This window comes from Heloderma suspectum, chromosome 1, assembly GCF_057233095.1.
Source record: "Heloderma suspectum isolate Gila_16-S chromosome 1, 16-S_ref, whole genome shotgun sequence".
In the NCBI taxonomy this organism is placed as follows: domain Eukaryota; kingdom Metazoa; phylum Chordata; class Lepidosauria; order Squamata; family Helodermatidae; genus Heloderma; species Heloderma suspectum.
This window is the reverse complement of record NC_139458.1, coordinates 372,609,671-372,633,612: the sequence shown is the minus strand read 5'-3', so window position 1 is coordinate 372,633,612 and position 23,942 is coordinate 372,609,671. Positions and strand designations below refer to the sequence as shown.

Sequence of the window (23,942 nt, the reverse complement as noted above, 5' to 3'; positions counted from 1 at the left end):
TCACCGTCCCTACCTCGCGAGCCTTGGTGAAAGGATTTGGCGCCAGGCGGGTCCCTTTCTGCAGCTGCCGCAGCCACACGAGCCAGCCACCTACGCCCAGACCGCATCGAGTGTTCGCCGCCGCCGCCATGAGCTGCTCGCCGGTGAACGTGAAAAAGTTGAAGGTTTCGGAGCTCAAGGAGGAGCTGAAGAAGCGGAGCCTCTCTGACAAGGGCCTCAAGGCCGAACTCATGGAGCGGCTTCAGGCCGCGCTCGACCAGGAGGAGGCCGGCGGGGGAGGCCTAGCCAGCGCCGAACCCGGCAACGGCAACGCAGAGGAGATGGGGGAAGCCGCCCCGGGCAGCGCGGGCTCCCAGGAGCAGCGGCCTCCGGGAGGGGAAGGCCCTGACCAGGCCGCGGCCTGCGATGACGATGAGGAGGCCGAATTCGGCGCCTGCCAGGAGGAGGAGGAGGAGGGCATGGAGCTGGGCGAGGAGAATGGCGAGGGGGTGGCCGCTGGCGAGGAGGAAGCGGCCGACGATCTGGAGGACGACGAGAACGGCGACGACCAGGGCTTCCAGGAGGGCGAGGACGAGGAGGAAGATGCCGCCGCCGCCACTAGCAGCGGGAACGCCAACGGCCACGGCGCCCAGCAACAGGGCGCTGCGGCGAAGGAGGTGCCTGGGAAAGCCGCCGCCTCGGAGGCCTCGGCTTCGACTCCGGCGCCCTCGGCCCAGCCCGGCGCCAAACAGCTTTCGCCCGCCCAGCAGCAGCAGCAGAAACCCGGAGGGCCTGCTCGTCCTGGGGGTGAGTAGTGCGTGGGACCCGGATGGGCGGCGGCAGTTGGTAGGCCAGGGTCAGGGTGCGCCGCCATCTTTTTTTCCCTTTTGGTGGTGGCGGTGGTGGAAGATTCACCTCTGGGGATTTCCAGGCCTTGCGCGCCGCGTGTCTCGAAGGGGGAGGGGCGCTTGCGCCATTTCGCGAGCGTAGTGAGGAAGGGGCGCGTGAGGGGGGAGGGGTGGCTCGCAGGAGCCGCTGGGGCGCGCTGTGGAACGTGCGAGGAACGTTTGTGCTGGTCTGCGTCACATCCGCCCGTGGGGCGCTGTGGGCTCGAGTTCAAATACTGAGTACAATGGAGGCGGAGGAATCGCTTTAGCCGAGCCTAGGCCCCGTGCTGTGGTCTAGATCTTTTGAGTGTGGGATGGCGGCCCTTTCCGGAGGTACCGTCTATCGCAGTGAACGTGGTAGGTGCAGCCCCAAGCGGAGTCTTTCCTTCTGTGCCTAGATGGCCAAATCGAAAGCGGTAGGTGGAGTATTAATAGGTTGGCGCTTAGACTGTTAGAGGATCGAAGTTCTAAGAATAGTGGAAACCACTGCTATAAATGTGCCGAGAGCAGGATTTTTTGCTTACAGAACCTAGATGCTTTTTGCTGTACTGTTTCCAACGTGCCTTATTTCCCCCCCCCCCGAAAATGCTAAGGAGAAACTAAAACTGAACAAAAACCTGGTGAGAAAAAAAGGGGAGTGAAGAGGCCACGTGAAGACCATGGACGAGGGTACTTTGAGTATATTGAAGAGAACAAATATAGCAGGTAATTTGGTGTTTAAATTTTTATTTATGGAAGTCTATTAAAAGAGATTCAGTTCAGTTTAAGTGATCTTTTTTTATTGATCAGGGCCAAATCTCCACAACCACCTGTTGAAGAGGAGGATGAACACTTTGATGACACTGTGGTTTGTCTTGATACTTGTAAGTAAAAAGTTGTGTTTTGTCTCTTAAAACATTTTTTTTGAGGAAGCTGATTGTGTGTACTGCCGCACCTGAGGTATAATGCCTGCTCTAGTTTACACATTCGATATTTCAATGTGGGCTAGCCTTGTATTTGATCAAAATCGAGTAGAACATAGAAATATGTTAATGTATTGTAAAAATATGAGGCACAAAGCCTCAAACCGTATGGCTATTAGTTTCAACTTGTTCTGTTCCTAAAGTTGTAAACTCATAACTTGAGGGAAAACTTTTTTTAAACCACTTGTGCCTTTTAAAATATTAGGCAAGAAGTCAGTTCCAATTAGTTCAGTGGGGCTTACTCCTAGATAAGTGGGTATAGAATTTCAGCCCTAATGTGATCTAAATATTTTATATTGAGAGCTTTATTCGTGAATTCTTACTGGAATGCTTTAAATATTTAAGACCTTAAAACTCGATAGCATACACTTGTCTTACATTATAAAGGGGAAAAAGCTCATATCATTAACTTTCTGATATTACAGAATTTTTCAGGCATTCCTAGGAAATTGCAACTTTGAAATATCCCAAGTTGAGTGGATATATCAGCAAAGATTTTATATATGTTATGTAACAGTGCATTTTTAGAAATTGAAATTTTCCATGGAGAAACAGTAGCGGAATTTTCTGTCTCACATCACTTAAGTATGTCTGTAAATTGATGTTGGCAGCTGCAGTCTTAAGGCATAACACAGTAGGGGGGTATAGAGTTGTATTGGTAAAACAGTGGAAACAAAAAGGGGATGGTTTTACAAAGTGGTTGATGGTTGAGTCATGTGTATTGTACTGAGATAGCAGTGAGCCATATTTATCTAGGCTGCAGGTTCTTATAACTCCATATACATAGTTGTCCCCAGTTAGTTGAATTGTATGTTCAAAGACTTAGGTCATGGTCCAGTCAAAGTTAAGCCTTTCTTTGCTTCAAAAATACATATGTGGATTCATAACACTTGTATTGAAAACCGTGAAACTAAAACGTTATTAACTCTGATCTTAGCTGTGCTCTTCTAGGGTTCAGTCCATCTATTTTGGCATATTTGCATTGCTAATGGGAATATGAGTGAACTTTTTTTTATACAAAGTTTGCTTTGTTTTACAACTTCAGAGCAGTTTTACAACTTCAGCTTGTGCAAGTTTACACACAAGTAAATCCCACTGATTCGAATTTAAGCTTACTACTGGGAGTGGCCAGGATTGTAGCTGTGAAACAGGTTCTTTGCACACTTGGGTATAAGCCCCGTTGGATTCAATAGGGTTTACTTTGAGTAAATATGCTTAAGAAGGCTTAAATGCTGTTAACAGAACATCAAAAAATCAAACTTGTACATTAGGCCTAATGGACAAATGCAATTGAAACATGCTAGTATTAAAAACTGTATGCTACATCCAGTGAAATTAAATAGTGTCCATCTGCCAATGGAACCAAGATCTGCTGCAGTTCCCTGAGTGGCTACATCTGAGGAGGAGAGGGGGCAAGTTGCATTTCTGCTCTCATAGCATTTGTTGTTGCCCATGATGTAGAAAATAGAGATTGGTATAAGTATGTGAAGGGACAAAAAGAGATAACTAAGACTTGGTAAAAGTGGTTTCAAGCCACGAATTATATCAGTTCCAGCTTGTGACTTTATGCTTCGTGTCTAACATGATGGTATTGTTTGGCAGAGCAGTTAGGGTATTTACAGCATTGTTCTATCCTGCTCTGGTGGTGTTTAGTTCAAAGTCTTTATATAAAGCAATAATCTCTCAAGGCACTGAGACATTTGTAGTGCATGGCACCTGTGTGTGTTGGGCACTGTCATTTTGAAACCTTCCCCCAATATTAGAAGTCAGATTGTACAGTGCTTGGTTTCTATTCCAGATTATACTTTGCAAAGCACCAGAATAAAGGGCATATTTTAGAGCAGAGGTGGCCATATTTCAAGCGTGTGGCATCTACTTTGTTTACTAGAAGTCCAAGGTCCAACAACCAGAGCCAGATACAAAATAGTGCCGGGGGGAGAAGTTATATAGTAGTTAGCATATTGGACTAGGACTGCGGAGACCTGAGTTCAGATCTTCACTCAACTATGAAGCTCACTCGGTGACCTTGGACCAGTCACTATCTCTCAGTCTATCCTACCTCGTAGGGTTGTTGTGAGGATGAAATCAGGGGAGAAGATCATATACACCATCTTGAGGTCCTTGGGAGGAAGGGTGGAATGAAAATGCTGGTTATGGGAGTAGATGCTATAGGCTGGGGTGACATGATTATACAAATCTGCATCCAAGTTATTACAGATCAGGTATTCTAAAACAGCTCTAAAGCTGGCTAGCAAAGCTTCACAAAGACATAGTCAAAGGCAATTTCTTTACAGGTTAAGAACACTGAAGCTGGGAGATAAGTGATTGACACAAGGCCAGCATGGCAGGGAATTTATATTAGATTTTACTTGCATTTTTACTTGCTAATGTTAAGCTATTGAGAGTCAGAAGCCTTTGCCAATCTACTGGCAGATCTCTTGGTGATTTGCAGTGGATCTCGATCTTCCACCACTCCTCTTTTAAAGCATTTAAGCACAGAAAGAAAAAGTAATGAGGCTAATTTTTATAGAAGTGTATGGAAATCTGTACACTTCGTAGTCAGACTAAGTGTAAATAAAATACTCCGGTTCGAGAGTGAATAAAGATCAAGATATTCTATTTTGCACTAAAGTTTATCTCATTTCTTTCTTGAGAATTCCTATATAAGAGAAGGACTTAAATTCAGTTATGACACTTCCCCAGCAATTCATAATTATGTACAGTGTCATGACATAAATAGTACTAAACAAAATAAAGCTATGTATGCATACTTGGTTCTTACAGGTGTTACACTTGTTTACAATGGAATGTATTGGAACAGGTTTCAACTGTGGGGTTTTCCTTTTTTTGGAACAGATAATTGTGATCTACACTTTAAAATTTCAAGAGACCGTTTTAGTGCTTCCTCATTGACTATGGAAAGTTTTGCCTTTCTTTGGGCTGGAGGGAGAGCTTCCTATGGAGTTTCCAAAGGAAAAGTCTGTTTTGAGATGAAGGTAAGCCGCATTAATACTAGTGGCATCTGCTCACTCACAGTGCTTCTGAAAACTGTTTCAGCTGAAACAAAGCCTACACAGGATGAAGGCAGAGTACAAACTTTGCATTATATCATCGGGCTGAAACTTTTCTGATTGATGTATGTAGCAAGGTGAATTGGATTCACTTTAATGTTAAAAAAAAACCATTATGTCGTGTTTAAAGAACATAATGGCCGTGAACCCTATTGGGCAGTGACAAAAGAACTGCTGTATGCTACTGGCAATTTTATTCTAAGATGGCAAAATAGGTCTGTTGAGAAAAAACTTAAATTATGTTACCATGTATACTAATAGCAAACTCATTCTCCAAGTGTGAATCCTTATCCATACACAAAAGGGGAGGTGTCAGCAGGCTTGGGTTACCCCCAAAGTTTGCAATACAAGATCTTGAGACAGAAAATAACAGGGGGGGGGGAACCCCCCAAAAGCTCATCAAGGACTGAACTCAATGGGCACAGAATGCTTGCTGATGTTTGTTTAGGGGTACCAATGAGAGGGGGAATAAAACAGAATATCCTGGAAAAGGGCCTGGCTGCCTGCCTAGAAACCTGAAAAGGAGTACCCCACACTGCAGCATTTTGTTGCAGGTCCATTTGTAATTTGCTTACTACCAATTTGGGGGATATTCTACTGATCAAGGCTGAATTTGCTTAAACAATTGCAAGCCCCAGTTTTTTCTTAACTACAGATAGCTTTTACTTTTCTTCTTTTGAAAAATAGGTAACTGAAAAAATCCCTGTCAAGCATCTGTATACGAAAGACATTGACATACATGAAGTGAGAGTTGGCTGGTCGCTGAACACAAGTGGGATGTTGCTTGGTAAGGTCATTTTTCTTGTCATTTTGTGGAAGTAGCGGATGTGTGACATGGAATACGAAGTTGTGATTCTCTACAGATTTAAAATGGTTATTGCTGGGTCGGTACAGTACTGATCCTTACAGAAAGGTAGGTTCATTACCTACATTGAAAGGAAGCTTGGTGAAATGAATTCAAACCTACCTGCTACTACTATCTCTTCGATTATATTTGTCCTGGAAAACTGTTCAATTAAATGTTGCTTGCTTAGAATTTCAGTTGCATATGTGTGTGGGCTACGTCTGCTGTGCAAAAGGAACACATGCTTTTTGGGGACAGAACAGTAGTGCATTGTATCAAATTCTTAAATATTCTTTTTAGTGAGAGCCCCCTCACCTTTGTTGTGCCTAGCAGTCCCACTCATTCATCTGCTTGAATGAGTGGGACTGGAGGAAATGGGTGTGGCACAGGTATTGGGAACCACATTGGCATTGTATGCCTCCTGCATAGTGGGCCAGAATCTGGAGTGGCATCCTGCGAAGCCAATCCCCTTAATTGGGAAGGAAGTACTGCCCATCTCTGATCTAGTGACTGGCACAAAGAATGAGTGCTTGTGCAGTTCTTTTCTTTAGGAGCTGCTTGCTGGGGTTCCACTTGAGTGGTTGTTTTCTTCTCTCATTTTGCCATATTCCCATAATGCTAGGGTTTTGTGGGAGAGGGGATTATCTGGATTGTGGCTGTGTCATAGCACCTGCTTGATACTTCAACTGCAATTCATGTTTATCAGGTGAGGAAGAATTTTCTTATGGATACTCCTTAAAAGGCATAAAGACATGCAATTGTGAGATTGAAGACTTTGGTGAGAAATTTGATGAAAATGATGTGATCGGATGTTTTGCTGTAAGTCTTCATTTATTTCTTTATCTGGATTGTGAATCTTTACTATTTGCTGCTGTTGTGCCTTTTTATTATGTTCTACAGTAGTTCAAGTAACTGCAGCTTTATTTTGGTGACTGCTGTATCTTTGCTTGGCTTCCAAGTTTTAAACCTCAACTACTAATCTCATTTTAAATTCAGGATTTGTTTCTAATATGTGAATCTGCATTACGAGTTGCCGTTATGTTAATACAAAGCATTTTTCTATTAAAACAGGATTTTGATGGTGATGAAGTGGAACTCTCTTACTCAAAAAATGGACAGGAACTTGGAATTGCTTTCAAGATCAGTAAGGAAGTTCTTTCTGAAAGGCCCATTTTCCCACATGTTCTCTGCCATAACTGTGCAGTTGAATTCAACTTTGGCCAGAAGGATGAGCCCTACTTCCCCATACCAGAGGGGTATACCTTCATCCAGAATGTTCCCTTGGAAGATAGAGTCAGAGGACCCAAGGGACCAGAACACAAGAAAGACTGTGAAGTAAGTAATTGTCCATTCTGAACTAAAATAAGAACATGCTAATTTGAGTATTTGTGTTGATGCAAGCATTAACATGTGTAAAAGCCAACTTGCAACAGTGTGCCCTGTAACACTAAAGGAAGGATAGTTTATGGTTTAAGTCACTTGACCAAGGTGGCTAACACGACAAAAGTCTTGTTGGCGTTGTGTTTTGGGTATGAAGTTATTTTAAGGCTGCCCTTAATTAGAATCATGGCTAAATTCCCATTAGGTGGTGATGATGATTGGGTTGCCTGGAGCTGGGAAGACTACTTGGGTCACTAAACATGCAGCAGAAAACCCTGGAAAGTACAACATCCTTGGAACAAATACTATTATGGACAAAATGATGGTGAGTCCTGACTGTGGCAACAAGTTAACTTGCAACACAATCCTATACATGTTTACTGTTTTAACATTGCAGCCTTATTTTGAAACTTCCAACCATCTTACATCTATAGCATTAAGGTTAGCAATCTTTAATCCATTTAAAGCTCTTGTTCATAAATTGTTAGAACTGCTAAAAGTCACAGGGAGGAGACTATCTGAACTGCCCATTTCCAAAGTTTAAAAAGTTTATAATGAACATGTACCCAGATTCTTCTTTAACTTAAGTCGTCATCGTGTCGTGTCCAGACCAAACTCCTCTCCGCCAAAATGTAGCCACCGCTGCACCGCTGAGCTGCGGTTCAATCAGGTAGTAGAAGGATTAGCTGGCGTAATGCACTGTTACCAGAGTATGCCTGATTGTACAACAATTTTCGAGGAGGCTCCTTCTGTGTACCCCTTTAACTTAGCTAAATTGCAGTATTGGAAACTTCAGAATTAGACAAACCTGATCAGGTGTTTAAGCCCTAGACTGTTCAGGTGAGACAGCTGTTTTTTATTTGCATGGCATTCTAATAGTAGATAGGGCCTATGGTTATAAAAAGGCGTCGTCAAAGGCTACTTGCAGGATTGAAACACTGCATGAGGAAAAGCAGGTCTCTGAAAGACAGGGTGAATTGGGCTGGTATGTCTAATTCTTAGGAGCTGATCTCTTTTGAGCGTTAGAAAAACTTGACTAAAACGTCCTAATTTTAGAAATTCTGCGATTTTTTTAACAAACTTGTTAATGATGAAAGGAAGAAATACAGATGAAAAATTGGGGAGAATTATGGCAATGAACGTCGTATAACTTTGGTTTTTATAGGTTGCAGGTTTTAAGCGGCAAATGGCTGATACAGGAAAACTTAACACACTGCTGCAGCGAGCACCACAGTGTCTTGGCAAGTTTATTGAGATTGCTGCTCGTAAGAAACGGAACTTTATTCTGGATCAGGTATGGGGGCTAGAGTTCATTGTGTAACAAAATGCAATTAATCTGCAATTTGTGTAAGGGGTCTAGATTCTAAATTTCAGTGGGAGATGCAATATATATTTGAGGCATAAAGATGAAATTACAGCAATTGTACTCAAGTTCATAATATTCTTGAAATCAGGGGGAGAATGGTTACCCTAGAATCTAGGGCCTAACATGTAGATAACTTCCTTCTACTTGTAAACTTCATTGCATTATACATGTGGAGGTGAAATCTAAGCACACTAATTTAACTTAGCTCTAACAATGACAGCTACGTGTAGTAAGTTACTGCATTTTTTTCAGACAAATGTGTCTGCAGCTGCGCAGAGGAGAAAAATGTGCCTGTTTGCAGGCTTCCAGCGCAAAGCAGTTGTTGTTTGCCCAAAAGATGAAGACTACAAGCAAAGAACACAAAAGAAGGCAGAGGTGGAGGGAAAAGATCTTCCAGAGCATGCAGTGCTCAAAATGAAAGGCATGGAACATAATCTATACTGTGTTCTAGGATGTTGAGTATCTGTTTAAAGGAATAATGTAAAATCTAAAGATTCAAAATTTCTTGCCTTAAAACAGTTAATGCCTCTTTAAAAAAAACTGGAAGACTTCTGTAACTTTGTAAGACAACACTATATTGTGTTCCCTCTGCTGCAGTCCTTAACACTATTCAGTCATGATATGCTTCATGCAGATGCACAAAGCTGTCTTGGCATAAAGTGCCCTAGAAAACGAAGCTAAACATGTTTAGCAGACATGTGTTCCCAGTACAACTTAATAGGGAGAATGTGTCAAGTTTTCAAGAATCTTGTTCCTAGTATCTTGAGTAATCATTACTTGTCTTACATTCCTTTTATATAGGAGGGGAACTTTGGCTTATTCTAATAGCTTCAAAAATAAATACTAAATATTCAGGACTCTCTATCTTGTAGGAAATTTTACTCTGCCAGAGGTGTCAGAATGTTTTGATGAAATAATCTACGTAGAGTTACAAAAAGAAGAAGCCCAGAAGCTTCTGGAGCAGTACAAAGAAGAAAGCAAGAAGGCCCTTCCTCCAGAAAAAAAACAGAACACTGGCTCAAAGAAAAGTAATAAAAAGAGTGGTAAAAACCAGTTTAACAGAGGTGGACAGAGAGGACGTGGTGGATTTAACATGCGTGGCAACTTCAGAGGAGGAGGTAGACTGTACTGCTAAACTTTGCCTCTTTATATATTTGTAGGAAAAGGACACGGGATCCAAAGAAGAGAAGGGCTGTGGAGCTACTAGACTTTTATTGATGGAAGGAGTGTCTTAATTCGTAAAAATAGCCTAGGCAGTGAGGGAGAAAGAAAGGTTTCTTTTTTGTAAAATAACATTTGAACCTATGTTTTTTGTTAGGAAAGGACAATGGTGTTCAGTTACTTGAGCTTTCAGTAATAAACGCTAGACGTTATAGCTGTGAAGATAATATTGAAAGTGTGTGAACAGTGCCTGGCAAAACCTCCAAAGCCAGAGGGGTGTCTGAACACATTTTCAATGGGGTGGGCTTGTCACTTTCCCCATAGTTCTTAAAACACCTTCCCTTTGGGTGCTTTAATCAAATTTTTCAGTTGCCTTGCCCAGTGCCACCTAGAACTGCTTTTGAGCTCAGATTTGAATTCTGGCTTCCTTGTTGTTCACCTTTTACTATAGCAAATTGACTAGGACAGAAGTTGAGTAAACAAGGGCAGTGATTACTATATTACAGATGTATTTTTTCTGAGAACCACAGTTATGTTAATTAAAAAACCTACAATAGACTCACTACTACTATTCTAATAAACCTTTTCCCACAGTCCCTGGAAATCGTGGTGGATATAACAGGAGAGGTGGCAATATGCCCCAACGTGGAGGTGGAGGAGGTGGTGGCAGTGGTGGAGCAATAGGCTATCCATACCCTCGTGGTCCTGTCTTTCCAGCCAGAGGTGGCGGAGGTGGAGGTGGCTATTCAAACAGAGGAAATTATAACAGAGGTGGAATGCCCAATAGAGGGAACTATAACCAGGTAATGTATTGCTGTTGCCAGGAAGATGGCATTTCTGTTTGAGCCTTGTGTTTGCATGTTAACAGCAACCAGTCCTGGCTCTGTTAAAAAAAAAAAAGAAAGCCTCTGAAAGGCACTTAAGCATTATGACTACAATTCTAACAAATATTAGACAAAATATGCTGAACTGAATCTGTTCTCAGCTAAATGTATAAATTTTTTAAATTATACTTGTACTACTCTTATGTGGGGTTCCCAGTGGTCTCCCACCCAAAGAACCCCTGTCCACACCTGTTCATCATTGACAGTGGAACAGTATCAAGTGCTTTCAGACCACTTGCTCGGCCCCACTTTCTGCTAAGTTTTAAGGCAAAGCTTGTGAAGTGAAACTGAACTAACTTCAAAATAAAGTGTAATGCATAGGTTGAGAAGGCAATTGTTTAAAATATTGTGACTAAAGGAAGCATTGGAGTCCTAGAAAGTTATTGCAGATTTCATACATACTTTGTGCAGCATTGCAGTGCTTCTTGTTAAGTCTTGCATGCTGCTTTCAGCAAATCACTTGAACAAAGTATGTGGAATTCTTTACACAGATCATGGTCTTGCCCAGCTCCTTTGATTCTTACACATGCTCAGGAGCAGTACTTGGCTGGTGTCTAAAAACGCAATACTGACTAGCAAGAAACTTGAAGGAGAAATTTGCTTTATCTTGCTCAGAATGATACCTTAGCAGTTGGAAATTTGATGAGAGGACTTTTAATAGCTAGCTGATGGATGCAACAAAACTACAACAGTGGAAGCTGATAAAAACTTGAAATGTTCTTTGTGTGAATAGTCACTAGATAGTACCAAGGTATGCTTTGGGCTAATGCCCACCTCAGTATTTAACAAGTAACTGTTATAAACCCATTTCTTGGACTTGTTTTGTTGCAGAACTTCAGAGGAAGGGGAAACAATCGTGGCTACAAAAATCAATCTCAGGGCTACAACCAGTGGCAGCAGGGTGTAAGTAAACTTCCTCAATTTGTAGCAAAATATGTAATGTTAAGCATGTCTGGATAACAGTTTTTTTGCAGGGCTTTGGGAAATCTTCATGAGAAATAAAAATATTTTAAGAGTAAAGGTAGAGAGTTGGTCTATTAACTGTACAGAACATGTATGCTAGCAGTGAAACTTCAGGTTTCTGTGCAGAGATCTTCCCTCCATGTCACATGCATCAGAAGCTCTTTGTGATTCCTTTCCTACAAAACATTTGTCTGGCATTTAGTAATAAAGAAGTGATACTTGACGAAATATTTAGCTACTTTTTTCTTTGTTCTTTTGCAGCAATTCTGGGGTCAGAAGCCATGGAGTCAGCATTACCACCAAGGATACTATTGAATTCCCAAATAAAATGAACTGATCCATATTTCTTCAAAACCTTCACAAGAAGTCGACTGTTTTCTTTAGTAGGCTAACTTTTTAAACATTCCACAAGAGGAAGTGCCTGCAGGTTCCTTTTTTAGAAGCTTTGTGGGTTTTGATTTTTTTTTGTACATTTTTAATTGCAGTTTTAAAGTGAATCTTAAGAGAACCTCAGCGTTGTGCACGATAAGAGAATGTGTCAGTATTTCAGGGTTCTACATTTTATCTGTAAAATGTGACTTTTTTTTACCACAACAAAAGTAAAATGTTGCTTTGTATCTGGTGTCCTCTTATTAAAGATTTTCTTTTCTCCCCCCCCCCCCCAAATTTCTAAGAAACAGTCGTGAGTCATCACAGCAGAAAAGTTGGCAACCAGGCTTTTTGTGGCCCCCATGAATATTAATACAATGTAAATAATGCTCATTACACTCCATCTTCCACTCCATCCTCTCTATGCAGTTTCTAGGTATGGATGAGGGAAGGGAAATCAAAATAGTCTTGGCAATAAACTAGGGTGTATTTTTGTTTTTTAATTTGGCAAATGGTTTTTGAGGGGGGCAAAGCAAACCTAAAGCTAAATAGTGAAGGTGGAGTGCATGTAAAACCTGGTTGCATTTGTCTGTGGAGGCTCAACTTGTGAAGGTACACACCATCAACTTTTTCCATTTGTTCTGCATTTTGATTCTGAAAAAAGCTGGCTCTGCCCATTTCTTATTAAACAAACTTGTTGTAAATCCAGTTGTCTAATGGGATCTATATGAAGTTAGCTGTGTGTCTGTAACCCTTTCCCCACAAATACTGTGTATTTAGTGTGCTTGTAGTAGTAAACTCCACCATTTTGTAAACAACTGAAATTGTGATTCACCCATTTTATATCTAATTTTTAATCATGTTAGTTCTCAGATGGGTGTGTCTCCTTAGCCTGCTGATTTACTTCTCTAAAGAAAGTGGGTGGAGAAATTAACTTTAGCCGTTTGTTTGCAATAAAATAAAAGCATTTTACTCTTGTTCTGGGATTCTCACCACATTGGTCTAAAATCCCTTTAATGACTGAGAAACAGGATGCACAAATGTAGTGAAGTGTATATACACACTACATGCATGCTTTCACACAAGAGAAAAACTTGCTACAGTGTTTAAGCAACTTAACTCCTGGCAAACCATCTGGAATTGTACGCTCCCCTTCTTCCCCTATAGGATTCCAGTGACTCTTTTTTAGGAAGAAATTCCTGAATTCATGAAGTGGTTGGAAATATACTTCTACCAATCTTAAGAAAAATCTTGTAAGGATGTTCAGTAGTACTCCTTTATTACAGGTTTGGTGCTCAAGCTGATAGTGGCTTGCCTTACAGCCACTAGTAGAAATCAACAGAGGTCAGGTATGAATATCATGATTAGTATTTGATAAAAATGCAGCAAGTTATATATGGGAGGCTGTATTTTGGAGAGAATATATAGAGGTGACTGTAGACATCCTTGGTTCTGAAGTAAATGGCTATTAGTACAACCAGTTCTGCTAAGGCTTACTAAAAATGAATGCCAAGTAAATTATATGTACATTTTACCATATGTTCAAGTAATTCTGGCATATGCAGTTTCCAAGTTCAGGATTAGTGATTTGAAAAAAAAAAAAACACACACACCACACCTATGCTCAGCATGTTTCTTAGAGGCCAGCAACAAAATCTATTCAAAAGTAAACCCCATTGAGTTCTCTAGGATTTACTCCTGGACAAGTGGGGTAAATCTGCAGGAGTCCACACGTGCTTGGCTGTTATAATAGCACTACTAGTTTTACTGCTTGGTTTCTATTTCTTAGGGTAGCCATACTAGCCAACAGATTGGTGTTTAAGGGTGGGAAATTGCCTTATGAAACTAACAGGCTAATTGTTATAGTGGGAATGTTGGTGTCAGACAGGTCTAGCTCGGTATAACTGTCATGGATTTGGTGCGATGTGTGCTATGAATGTGCACACCGATGCAGTGATAGACTTGTGGGAGTGTTTTAAGTCTTTTCTGGGGGTGATCTTCAGCTAAAGCTAGTATAATTTAGGCACACCTGTCATCTATACTTCAGATACGCTGATAGGGGTGATGGGAGTTCCCGTCCAAAGCATTGGAAGAGACCAAATTGGGGGAAGGCGGTTTCAAATTGCTATGGACACTGATAGTGCTATATAAAACACTATTTCTTGTGATCTGTTGTCACGCCTTGCTATGTTTTGACAATCACATTTTTCCTCTTCACCAGTTTTCTATTTTCAGCAGTACATCAACATGGGCTGTGGGAGTTGTGGACCTTGCCAACATAGAATTGATATGCAAACCTCAGATTACTTGTGGAACTGATAGGGTAGTATTTTCTTTTCTAGATTCTTGGTGATAAATGTACCTGGGTTGCTTCACAAGGGGAAAATGTGCACACCGATTTATGAAACTGGAAGAATTTTGCCTACAGTTCTCGACCTGGCAAGGAGTGGGATATTTAGATATGACAAATGGAAAATCTGAGATGCTGTAAAATCCTCTACTCATGAGTAACGTACATTGTGGAAAAAGTAACAGCTAAAGCCAGTGCAATTACAGATCACACTGTTTAGGTGTTAAGTAGTGTGAAAATACTCTAGCTCAGACCAGGCCACACCACTTTTTACACACACACACACACACACACACACAAGCCAAGACCAAATTGATGCAAACTACATGCACAGGGTGAAGGATGCAGGGCCATAGTCAAGGCTTTCTTTATATGCAAGTCTTGGGTTTTTCATGCTTTGAACATCACGATCCTAAAATGAGTCGGGACAGTACAATTATAACAGCATTTAGAAATTAACTTTGGATAGGTACGCTTGCTGTACTGCTGGTGCAGTACCCAACACAGCATGATTAAAATGTGTGTGTGTTACATTGGCTGGTAAGGAATTTAAAATATATTCCAAATGCAGTTACGTAGTTCATTGCCCCCCTCCCCCCAATTCCAGTATTTAAAGCTTGTACTGTTATGGATAGGGGCTGGGACATGAGAGGCCACTTCTTGCATCAAATCCTGTGACAGACTACAGATGTAATGGTATCTAAACATAGCAGGTGTAGTTAACAGTTGTGCGGTTAAAAAAAATGCTAACCAAACCTGTCTTGTAACACTTTGGTCTCAACTGCCATATTTGTCTGGAGGAGAAAGGGGTGAGTTAGGTTTCATCACTGCTTGATTTAACCTTGTATTTACATAAGTGGGTAATCTGACTGGCATGGATTTGATTAGTGGGGTTGGTGGGCCCAAATTACCACCTTTGGTAGGAGCAGGGCTAGTAGATGTCCCTGCTTTTTCCTCATGGAGAAATATTATACAAGGCTTGAAAGGGGTGGGGTAGAGAAGGTAGTATTAACTTGGCTCCATGCATGATTATGGCCTGATATGGCAAAAGGCAAAAATAGAATGCTGGGGGGGGGGGGGAGGAGAGAGCATGGCCTTTGTATAATTCAAATAGCATTTGCTTCATTCTTGTACAAATGCTAGTTTTGTACACTGCAATTTTATGTATATTTACTTAGAAGTCCTACTGACTTTAGTGCAAACAACAAATGTTCTGGCACCTTAAAGACTAATATTCATTCAGGCATAAGCTTTGTTGGTCTAAGATGCCCTAAGCCATTCTTGTTGCATGACTATGCTCAGGAAATTGTCCCAAGTGAGTGTGATTCCTTAATGTATAAATGGACAGGCATTTATATTAAGTACTGAAATCAGTAAACTATTACAACAGCGAGAGATTCAAAATGATAAACTCCATTACGTCTTGGAAGAAAAAATGGATTTATTAACAGCCACCTGAACATTTTTTAAGAATAACTTCAGTTGAAAACGAAGCAGAACATGTAGGGTAGTCTCCAAGCCGTTGAACGAGAAATCTGGGTAACCAATAGAAAATGCTCAGGGATGGTAAAGTAAATCGAAACGGTTACTAGAAGTTATTTAGGCCCAAAGGTGATTTGTAAACAAAGTTATTTCTTTTGATGGGTTTGCTGCAGCAACTCCCACAGCAGAGGCAACATGCTTAAAACAGCAAACATAAGAGCCATGTTATAACAGACTATGCGTCTGTTTAGTCCAGCATTCGTTTCAGTGGCCAACTATTATTCCTAACCATCCCCTAAGCAGCCACCCTGGAGTTGTGCCAGTGTGTTCTCCAGCCTATATTATAGCACCTGTTCTAAGGTGAAGGGGATCTAGGGTAAAAAGCATGTGAGAGTCTAGTCTACCATACCAACCTCTGTTGCAGGCAGAAACGTCTTCCTCAAGATGCTTATGTACAAGCACTATAAGGAATAGGCAAGGTGATGAATAAAATCTGACCCAGAAACTTGAAATGAGATTGAAGTCAATGGTACAAAGCAGTGTCAAGCACACACAGACACGAGAGTTTGTAAATACTTTGCGCAGTGATTGTCAAACATTGACATTTCGGTGCAGAAAATTCATATTCCCATTTTTTTAAGGAGAAAGTAAGCAGGAATATTTCAGGTAGCAGTATACTTTTCATATCCCTATTAAACAAGAGACTGAAGGGAGTGCCTCACAAACTCCTAATCAGCACAGAGGACATGATGCAGCTTTCCTATTTAGTTGGACGGTGAAGAGTTAAATTCAGGCCTAGATGTATCCCTTTAAGATCAATGGGGCCTATAGCACAATCTACATGTTGCTCAGAAATAAGTCTTGGTATGTGGGTATCAGATTGCAACTTTTATTGCAGTTGTTGGCAACCTGTGACCCTCCAGGTGCTGTTAAACTACAACTCCCATCTTCCCTGACCACTGGCCATGCTGGTTGAGGCTGGTGGGAGTTGGAAGTCCAACCTGTTTAGCTTTGCCTAGGTTGTATTACACCCTTCTTGTATTGTAATGCACTACAATCAAGGTCTAATTTAGATTGGCTGCAACTATTCATTACTAAATAACCTTCCAAAGCAAAAATACTTGCAACCCTACACTAGGAGATCAAGCAATTTCGGAGAAGTGCTTAAGTATCACTTAGCAAGCACCCTTCTGAAGTAATAACACTCTCCTGCCCCCCATTGACAAGCAAATCAGGTTACATTTACATACAAGCCAAGGTGAAGCATGCAGAAAAGCAAAATAGAAAGTGGATCTGGAAGACAGCCCACTGCTAGAAAGGCCTGCTACTGTCCCCAATATTTAGCGACAAACAAATTCCATGGTTTTGCAGATTTGTTTTCATACTGTAGTTACAGATAATTACTACAAATTATTTAACCACTGTTGCAAAAAACTATGAACGGCTTCCTTCACTGCTTGTTACAGTTGCCTTCTTTTCTGGATCAAACTCAGTGCTTTCAAACAAAAGCTTGTTTCTTATACCTCCTTGAATCATGCGTTGCTGAATCCTTAGTTTTGCATTATTGTATCTACAATAAACCCTTAAGAAAGAAAAACGAGCATATATTATCCTTTTTCCTGCTTTAAAGGAACTCCAATGCTTGTTCAGATGTCATATTAAACCAGCTTTAAAGAGGATACACATGTTTTACAGGACTTTCTCAGATAACAAGACTATTCTGAGAACAAAAGATAGGTGTCTGTATCTAGTTGGACCAGATCAAGGGTCCATCTTCCATGGATGAAAGGGCTCCTTCTGTCCACAGAAGGCTTCTGATCCAGTGAAGCGTTTCTGTTGGTAGAAGTGGGGAGGAGGTGATCTTCATCAATTTCCCCCCTCCCCCTGCAATCCCTCTTATCTCTCCAAAAATTTGCTCTGGAGGGTAGGGAGATCCTCTGGAACAGTGGGCTGGGGGGAAGGTGATGCTGGGGTTGCCAGAGGAAAGGGGGGGGATCAGCAAATAAGGAGCATTCTGATTGGAACTCCACTTGGAATACTCCCACTAGCAGAAAAGAAGCTCTATATTTCTGATATTAGTTTAGGTTGTGGTAGCCAGAAAACAGGCTTCCCTTTCATCCTCTTTTGGGTTACACATATATTAATAGGACTGCTCTCAGCCCCACCCCCTTCACCCCAAATAAGATGCTATAAGAAGGAGCACGGGCATGCCTACTTTTATTTGCTGTCTCCTCCTCCTCCCATTTTTTAATAAAAAGTTTAAATAGTTGCCTTGAGAGGGTTCTATGTTTAAAGATGGCCTAAAAATAATTTTGAATTAAATTTAATAAAGAGAAGAAACGGAAACAAGCTATATATGGAAATGTTGGAAGAAAACATTGTAATTTGCATCAATGAAGACAGCAGGCATGAATTTGGACTATACTGCATCACAATGTGAATATTTTTAAAGCCCCAGGCAAAAGGGCTAGAGGGGGGTGCACATGGGCCTCTTGCCATACACTCAGGAATGGCCTGGCATGCTGTGATGTGGGGAGAGCTGGATTCAAAATCTATCCATGTGTGCATGATTATGGGACAATCCAAACGTGCAGTACTAGGTTGTCATAATTCCACAAACATCATACACACCAACATCCTAATGTTGTCAGGATAAAGCCTCCCACTCCAAAGTCACAGGATCTTCTCACTCTGCCTGAGGAGGGGAAAGAGAAGCTTATTCATATTTCAAGTATGTAGATAGACAAACCAGTTAGCATGAAGAAAGGAAACTCATAAAAAAGGAACATATTTCAGAAGTATGTAGATATCTATTTCTGAAGTTAAAGGCAGCTTTGGATAACTTTTAGGAAACTTACTATGGTTGTACAGAGCCCAATGGGTTGTAACCAATAGTGTCTTTCCACCAGTGGAAGTTTTGCTTTCCCTGTGCAGCCCCCCTGTATGCGGTGGGGGCGGGGGGTGCAGAAGGAAGGAGGAAAGGGTAGCTCCCATTGTGCAAGCAGATGTCCGCTTGTGTAGCGTTGGATTTAGTCCTAGAAGATTACACATTAAGGGCACAGTTCTAGGCAGAGAGGCGGCCACCTCTGAACTCGGAGGGACCGCCTTTCCAATGCAGGGCAGGAGAAGCACAGAGGAGACCGTTCCCTCCGCACTCTCCTGCCCTCAATTTCCATTAGACAGCCGATATCAGCAGGAGGGCGGAGCGGGGGAGGAGGCTGCCATATGGATGTGTCGTTACAGCGTTTCTGCCCTTCCCGTCCTGGAATGCCCGATGTTGCGTGCTCCGTGCTCCTCTTGTGAGCACGGAGCACAGGGCTGTTCTATGCTGCCTGCGAGGCGGTGCAGAAGGGGCGGGGGAAGGTTCTCTGGGAGCTGACCTCGGAGTGCGGGCTCTGAGGTCAGTTCCTGGATAATTAGATATCCTATGGCCATCTAGCTGCTGACTAGTGGCCACAGGATTGCTCCCTCCATCACAGAATGAAACTGCTGAAAATTGGGGGAAATTTGGCTAACACACTGATATAAGATAAAGTTGACAACAGGAATAATGGGGGCAAATACAGGCTGTGTTGAACAAAAAATGTAAATAATGCAGTCTCTATAGCTACTGGCTAAAAGAGATATAACTTAAATTGATCAAAATCAGCCCTCTTGACTCAGCTGCCAAGATATGTTTATGAATACCCCAACTGCTCAGAAGTTTAATGAAATGTCAGTATACAAGGTTTAGGAACAGATAAGGCTGCATGCCTTTGCTGGGACGGGGGTTTAAAGAGAAGGAAGTAGGCAACGCTTTGAAATGCTGATCAACTATAACAGTGTGTGTTTTAAAGTGATGCATAGATGGCAAGAGAATGGAGCAGTATGAAAGAGTGTGAAGGGGGAATGGAAACAGAAAACATTACACACAAAAAGATATACCAGGAAATTTACATGGGTCTTCTCTTACTTACTAGTGGCCAAAAAGTGTCCAAGGCCCACAGCTACAGCACCCAATGATCCATAAAGCACTGATTCTCGAGCACAAGGGACATGTCTGACATCAAGTATTCCCAGCAGCTTAAAAGACTTGGAGAGAAAGAAATGTATGATATCAAAACATTCTCACAGAACCAATACACTTTTGACTCCTATCCCTTCAACAGTTGTGAGAAGGGAGAATTTTAGCAGGCGCAGCTTCTACTGATTCACAATGACAGGAAAAGCTCCACCTAGTAAAAGTCTCCTACATTAATAAGATAAATTAGTTTTTCTATAATGATTATGGGAGAGTAGATTTTTAAAAGAGAAAACTGTTGTCATGCTATCCTGTTATTCCAAACATCATTTGACCTTTGGTTGCATTGCTTGGTCACTACTAAAGGATGCTTATCAAAGGGGGAAAAAAGGTGCTTCAGATCATCTTGTCGTTTGGATAGTCAGCTAACATGCACCTACAAGGTGGAAGGGGTTATAAAAACTATTCTCACTGTGGAACATGGAGACAAGGAGAGCTGAAAGGAGATGTTCATGTCTGGACAAGGGAGCAGTTCATGTCTGGACAGGGGAGCAGTTGATGCTATCAACTACATTGTGCGTCTGAACCACATTTCTGGGGGTGGCAGCACCATATTGTGATGTTTCCCATACTTCCTGGATGATAGGTTACAGAAAAGGGTGACAAGGGACTGCTGCCCTACCCTGCAGCCACTGATCTACCAAGATATCTTTATAACCTCCTCCTCCCATATGAGCCTATCCACTTCCTTAGATAGTCTCCCAAGGCTCTATTCTATATTCTCCCTGCTTCTGTGTTTGACTTGCAGCAGGTGGCTATGCAAACCAGGGCCCATTCAGTGGTAGCACCTACTTTGTGAAATTCTCTCCCAAAGGAGACCCACCTCATTCAATCATTAGTGAGGTTCAGATGGCAGGTTCAGACATGGTTATTGCAGAGGATCTGTTGCCTATGGCTTTGTTGCATTTTCTTTTGCTGCTGCATGCACAATGTGGTATTCTGGTAAAATGATCTAGGAATATAGTTAAAGGGTGTTATAAAAATATTTATATTATGTTTTAAGTGTATTATTTTTATTCTAGGTAGATGAAGATAAAAAGTCAGAAAGATGAAAAGATAGAATTATTTTAACTAATCAGTGGTACAATCCTATGCATTTTTAGACAGAAAAAAGTCCTACAACTCCTAGCATTCCCCACCCAGCACTGTTCAGCCTATACATTTGCAAATAATATTAAGAAAGGTTTTCTTTCAATAGCAAAGAGGCCTTTTAAAAGCCTAACTTCTATCTCTCACCACTCAGGGAAGAGGGAGCATAAAACAAAAGATAAGAATTTAAGTATTTAGAGCTAGTTACATTACTATGGAAATACTAAGCCCAACACTGACTTTAATAAAAATCTATGAGTAATGGCCATAATTTTCTAAGATTTTTTAAAAGTACATTTTGACTACATTGATGACCTTTAAAAACCTGGCTGTTCGGATGGGCATTTGCGGTGGGTTAGGGGTTTTTTAGAACAGTGCTGTTTGTGTTATTAGTATTGTATGCTTTCTTAGAGTGGCTAGGTAGCCGGCCAGATGGGCCGCTAATAAATAATAATAGAGAACCAAGATGCAGTCTACCATGTTGCTCTGCAATTTCTCTTCATTTCTATTAATGTAGAGAGCACTTCATTAATTCAATCATTTAAAAGTGTAAACTTACACCATAATACGTAAAAATGAATTATTTTTAAAAAATTGCTCTTATATTAGAACGCTAATAAAGGTTACCAGGTTATGTTTGTGGAAATTACTTCTCCAGTTACACGGTGTATGAACACAGATAAATATGAATAACTTCCTAATTTAGCAGCCTAACCCATAACCAGATTAAGTTGAGCCATATTTGGTTTAAATACTTTTCAATCCCTTCAGCAAGATTTTTGCTCTCCTGCTGCTGCCTTCTCAACCTTTCCCCTCTAAAAGGTTGCTGGGCGGCAGGGTTTTTTTGTTTTAAAAAACCGTGTTAGCGATTGTGAGCAAGAAATCTGAACGTAAGGGCGCTCCCTGCAATATTGTCACCGTCCCGAGGATAAGAATGCGATGTGGAGGTGGGATCAGGGATGGGTCAGGACTGGTCCAGATCTCAGGTGGTGTTCCTGGATCTCCTTTAAGCGTGCCCTGGGTTTCCTACGCCCGGCTTTCTAGAGAACAGCTTTATCAACGGCAATTAGCCACCACGATCGTTAAGCAGAACCTCCCCGTTCAGAGCCAGTGTATCTCTGAGTATCAGCTGGTGGGGGGGGAAACAGGGAAGACGGCACCCATCAGAGCCCGCTGGTGACAGTCCACTGGCATCTGGGTGGCTGCTGCTCGAAACACAATCCTCGGCTCGATTAGCCCTAGTCTGATCCCATCAAGGCGGCTCTTACGGCCCTCTGACTGCAAAGAAGTCATTTCCTTTAAAGAAGCCGCCGCCCCTCATACATCCAAAACAGGCTACGGCCCTGGCTCCCTAGGCGCGAAAGGCGGGTGGCGTGACGCCAAGAGGCTGCAGATGGCCGCTGCCGCGGAGCTCGCGAGATGGCCTCTGCCGTCACTTTCGGCCCATTACCTTCTCCGAGTCCTTGGTCTCCCCCTCACTCGCCATCATAAGGCCGCTCCAAGCTGACGGCTTCTCCCCCCCCCCCCCGTTGAAACTACGACAAAAGAGCCGGAAACCTGAGATGAGCAGAGAGGCTCCACGATAGAGGCAGCCGCTCTACCCATTCGCCTCTCCTGTCCGTCTTTTTCTATGTGGCCCCGCCTTTATCTCTATGGTGCTCGGAGAGAGAACGGACGCCATTTTAGGTCTGGAGAGGAGATTTCGAGCAAGAATCCTTTGTTCAGTGAGATGGGTCACGGAGCAGCGCGCGCGCCATGTATGTGCGTGCGCGCGCGCTCTCGGCCGCGCCGCTTCCCTCGGCTGTGCTCCCGCCCCTTCGCGCGCCCCCGCGTCCTGCTCCCGCCTCAACTGTCACGTCGGAGGGTTGTTGCGTTCACCCGCTGCGCGAGCGGGGTGGCGCGCCCGAGCCGGGGAGGGGGAATCGTGTAGTAGACGTGAGGTAATGAAATAGTAACCCGTTGGGCCTGGTTGCTGTTGTTGTTGGAGAGACATGGGCGGGAAGACCGCCACAAATGATTTATAATGGGACTGTTACAGTGCAATCCTATACGTGTCTGCTCGGAAGAAAGTCCCATTGTGTTCCAATAGGGCTTACACCCAGGTAAGCGTGTATAGGATTGCCGCCTTAGTGTTGATTGTTGAAATCTGCGTCCCATGGACTCCTGTACATTTTAGCGAACAGGCAGATTTTTTTTTAGATATTAGTGCACATATTCACATTAGAAAGACCTAGGGATTGATTTAGCATCTGTGGAATGACATGCCGGTGAATTTAAGAAGTTCTTAACTCTAATCCTGGGCTGGAGAGGGCTTGTATGGTGTCAGACGCGGAACAGGTTCAAAGCCCAATCATCATCTCTCTGGCTGATCTATTTCGCAGGATTGTTGTGAGGATGAAAGGTGGGGTGGGCACTCTGTAGGCCACCATAAGGTCTTTGAAGGAAAGGAGGGATATACGTGACATTTTTTAAAGTTATTTGGACATACATGGACTCTTTTGCAACACTTTCGGAATTGTAATTTCCATGGGGGAATCTCCACAGCCACGGTTTTAGTTCACTCTCCACTTGGTTGCGGCTTTTTACTGCAGTCAGATCAACTCCGTCTGGGGACAGGCAGGGGTCGAAAACCCGGATTATCCCAAAGCCAGTCTGGGGCGCTGGGCAGGTCAGATGCAGCTTACTGTGAATTGTTTGGGTGACTACTAGGTAGAGTCTCTTCCCCGTTATCATTTACAGAGCCTGTTCCCTCCCTCCCACTCCGTGTTCCACCCCTTCTGCTTTCTCTGGCCTGGGTGTGTGTGTTAGCGCCCCCACCCTTCCCCACCTATGTGCAACCCTCCCCCACCCATTTAAAAAAAAAATCTGTATCCTCCAAAACTGCCATAGCGCAATAGCGAGAGGACTAAATGCGACCCCTCACATTACCTCATTAGTGGGGATACTCAATCATTCAAATCACATTAGGTAGCCTGCTTTCAATCCTTAACATTGCCTCCCCCTTCTGTGCATGTTTACTCAAAAGTAAGAAATAAATCTCACTCCCCTGCAGTGAAAGGGTTAAAGGCTAACTGTAGTAACTTGCCCTAAAGTGC

The 23,942-nt window shown here is 42.4% G+C and overlaps 2 protein-coding genes across 2 annotated transcripts; one reads left to right on the top strand and one right to left on the bottom strand.

Annotated features, from left to right (window-relative positions):
• Positions 1-18: 18 nt before the first annotated feature.
• Positions 19-13,497, top strand: HNRNPU (heterogeneous nuclear ribonucleoprotein U). Its single transcript, XM_084828259.1, has 14 exons — positions 19-786; positions 1,460-1,571; positions 1,656-1,729; positions 4,685-4,824; positions 5,587-5,686; positions 6,450-6,562; positions 6,815-7,078; positions 7,329-7,448; positions 8,289-8,417; positions 8,742-8,910; positions 9,362-9,607; positions 10,245-10,453; positions 11,366-11,437; positions 11,759-13,497. The coding sequence occupies exons 1-14, from the start codon at positions 129-131 to the stop codon at positions 11,810-11,812; spliced, it is 2,460 nt and encodes an 819-aa protein (XP_084684385.1). The 5' UTR covers positions 19-128; the 3' UTR covers positions 11,813-13,497.
• A 2,137-nt stretch (positions 13,498-15,634) lies between these two features.
• COX20 (cytochrome c oxidase assembly factor COX20) lies at positions 15,635-22,467 on the bottom strand. Its single transcript, XM_084828260.1, has 4 exons — positions 22,298-22,467; positions 19,655-19,769; positions 18,330-18,393; positions 15,635-17,280 (listed from the first exon to the last, which is right to left on the bottom strand). Exons 1-4 carry the CDS (start codon positions 22,334-22,336, stop codon positions 17,133-17,135), a joined length of 366 nt encoding a protein of 121 aa, XP_084684386.1. The 5' UTR covers positions 22,337-22,467; the 3' UTR covers positions 15,635-17,132.
• Positions 22,468-23,942: the final 1,475 nt, after the last annotated feature.

Bases quoted from the DNA above. Each gene is read 5' to 3' on its own strand.
- COX20 (XM_084828260.1), bottom strand. From the start codon at position 22,336: ATGATGGCGAGTGAGGGGGAGACCAAGGACTCGGAGAAG. The intron at 19,770-22,297 runs GTAATGGGCCGA...TTTCTCTCCAAG, and splicing joins AGACCAAGGACTCGGAGAAG to TCTTTTAAGCTGCTGGGAAT. The intron at 18,394-19,654 runs GTAAGTAAGAGA...TCCCCTCCTCAG, and splicing joins TGGACACTTTTTGGCCACTA to GCAGAGTGAGAAGATCCTGT.
- HNRNPU (XM_084828259.1), top strand. From the start codon at position 129: ATGAGCTGCTCGCCGGTGAACGTGAAAAAGTTGAAGGTTTCGGAGCTC. The intron at 7,449-8,288 runs GTGAGTCCTGAC...TGGTTTTTATAG, and splicing joins CTATTATGGACAAAATGATG to GTTGCAGGTTTTAAGCGGCA. The intron at 11,438-11,758 runs GTAAGTAAACTT...GTTCTTTTGCAG, and splicing joins ACAACCAGTGGCAGCAGGGT to CAATTCTGGGGTCAGAAGCC.